General features: G+C 60.0%; 1 protein-coding gene across 1 annotated transcript in view; it reads left to right on the forward strand.

Moving 5' to 3' along the window:
- The window catches only part of LOC104913129 (PHD finger protein 7-like), a 7,248-nt gene extending 5,096 nt beyond the window's left edge, over positions 1 to 2,152 (forward strand). Inside the window, exons 6-10 of the mRNA XM_019619917.1 lie at positions 21 to 183; positions 275 to 378; positions 593 to 700; positions 852 to 970; positions 1,110 to 2,152. Of these exons, the coding sequence (XP_019475462.1) occupies positions 21 to 183; positions 275 to 378; positions 593 to 700; positions 852 to 970; positions 1,110 to 1,603 (988 nt within the window). The 3' untranslated portion in view covers positions 1,604 to 2,152. The remainder of the gene's footprint in view (positions 1 to 20; positions 184 to 274; positions 379 to 592; positions 701 to 851; positions 971 to 1,109) is intronic.
- Positions 2,153 to 2,160: the final 8 nt, after the last annotated feature.

Genomic DNA, 2,160 nt, shown 5'->3' on the forward strand with positions numbered 1-2,160 from the left:
TCCCTCCCATCTTCCCCCAGGTCCTTCTGCAGGGACCATCACCCGCAGCAGGCAGTGGTGGCAGCGCCGGTGCAGGACACAACCTGCATCATCTGTATGGACTCCGTGGGGGACAGCATGTCCTACAGCACCATAGTGTGCCCAGCCTGCCGACACGCCTGGTTCCACCGGGCCTGCATCCAGGTAGGAGCCCTCTCCTCACCCCATGAGCACGGCAGGTGCTCAGCAGCACCAGGTCCAGCTCACGCTCACCCTGCTTGTGTTTCTGCTGCAGAGGCTGGCCCTGTGCACAGGCATTACTTTGCACTGTCCACAGTGCAAAGACGAGGATGAATTTTTTGATCACGTGAACGCCATGGGGATCCATATCCCGTCCAGGTTGGTATCCCATTCTTGGTTCTCCAGGCGTGAGTGTACAAGAGCTGTGCCTGCCCAGGGTTGGCCTCAGCAGGCCTGGCTCTTTGCCGCTCGTGAGCGTTGGCTCAGCTTCACGGAGAAGCTGTAAATGGGGTTGGGAAGTGCAGGGATGGCCTGGGTCTGTCTTACTACAGAGGCAGTGGTTGCTCATCAGATTCCTTCCCTTCTCTGGCAGAGGACCAGTCTGGGAATACAATTCATATGTACAAAAGGGAGACAAGCACAAGCGCTGCGATGCCAGCAACTGCCGTTACCCCCGCGGCAGGGATCAGGCAGGAGAAGGGTGAGTTACCTCAGCAGTCCTCTGGGGCTCTGTGTGGGACTGCAGCCTCACCACAGGCTGGAGAAGCATGGACTGAGCACCAGAGCTATGCCAGGCACTTCCTGGTTCAGGTCACTGTGTCCTCACGGCCACAATCTGTTCTTTTCCCCAGACCCTGGCAGCTGCTCCTCTGCAGCTCCTGTGCTGCACGAGGCACCCATCGGCGCTGTTCCTACCTGAGTCTGAGCAGAAGGACCTGGGAGTGCAACGCCTGTGCTGGAGAGGGCACCTGTAAGAGACAAACAGCCACGTGCTGCTGGGCTGGGGCAAGGCGATCTTGCTCAAGTCTCTTTGGCCCAGAAGGGATGGGAGTCTGTCCCACTCCAGGGCTGGAGTTCCATCCTACTCATCTTCCTTCCTTCCCTTATAGCCTCCAGCAGCAATGTGGACAGCGCAGGCCCCAGCACTGCCATCCAACAGAGACAGGGGCCTCTCCAAGGCCCTGTGACATCACAGAGCAGCAGCAGCTCCAACACCACCAGCCAGGTACCATCGGGGTTGGCTCACAGTTCCAAGGTGCCTGAGAGCAGAGTCCTGTCTAGCCAGTGCAGGATAGAATGGAAGAGAATCTGCTCACGTTTACATCGCATTGGCGATGCATGTAATGAGCTCCAAGGATGCTGTGGGAGCAGCTGTGCTGCAGCCCCGAGTGCCAACAGCAGCACCCCGGACTCTGACAGCCAGGGGACATCAGAGTCCTCGAGGCACTCCCCAGCAGTTGGCTGCAGCCACTGGCGCAGACAGGGACAGCGGGCCCGGACAAGAAGCCGCTCTCCATTGCAGCGCCAGGCCACAGGTTCCCCGAGCCGGCCCCAAAGACACCATGAGAGCAGGCAGGCACCAGCCTCAGATGCTGAGAACTGAACCCATAGAAACACAAGACGGGGAGCACCGCGGTCATCGAGGGTTTCCACGGCAGCTGATAGAAGCCGATCCAGGCAGACAGGCTGGGCCCGGACTCGGAGCCACTTCCCCCTCAAACATCAGGCTGCAGAGACCAGCGGCCAGCCCCAAAGGTGCTGCAGGAGCCGGTCCAGGTGGTGAGGGCCAGCCCAGGGGCGAAGCCGCTCCCGGGTTCCACATCAGGCCCAGAACATCAACCGCCGGCCCCACTGATGTTGCTATCCAGAGTCATCACAGTCCATCACAATAAATCTGAGAGTTCCATCATGCCACTGTCAGTTTTGTTCTTCCCTGCCTTTCCCGAGGTGGGCAGCTTTAGGGGCTGCAACCACGGGCATCTCTTCCCCCCAGCACCCAACCCACTCCTTCCTCCCCCCAGCCTGGTTCAGGCTGAGCTGGGTTCTGGCCTCAATTCCAGCGGGGCGCAGCGTTTCCAACACACAACGTGGCGGAGGCCAGGCTGGCAGCTGCAGCCCCGTGCTGGGGGTGTTTCTGTCATCATGGGGATGTCGCTGTGT

The sequence above is a fragment of the Meleagris gallopavo genome, chromosome 14, assembly GCF_000146605.3.
Source record: "Meleagris gallopavo isolate NT-WF06-2002-E0010 breed Aviagen turkey brand Nicholas breeding stock chromosome 14, Turkey_5.1, whole genome shotgun sequence".
In the NCBI taxonomy this organism is placed as follows: Eukaryota; Metazoa; Chordata; class Aves; order Galliformes; family Phasianidae; genus Meleagris; species Meleagris gallopavo.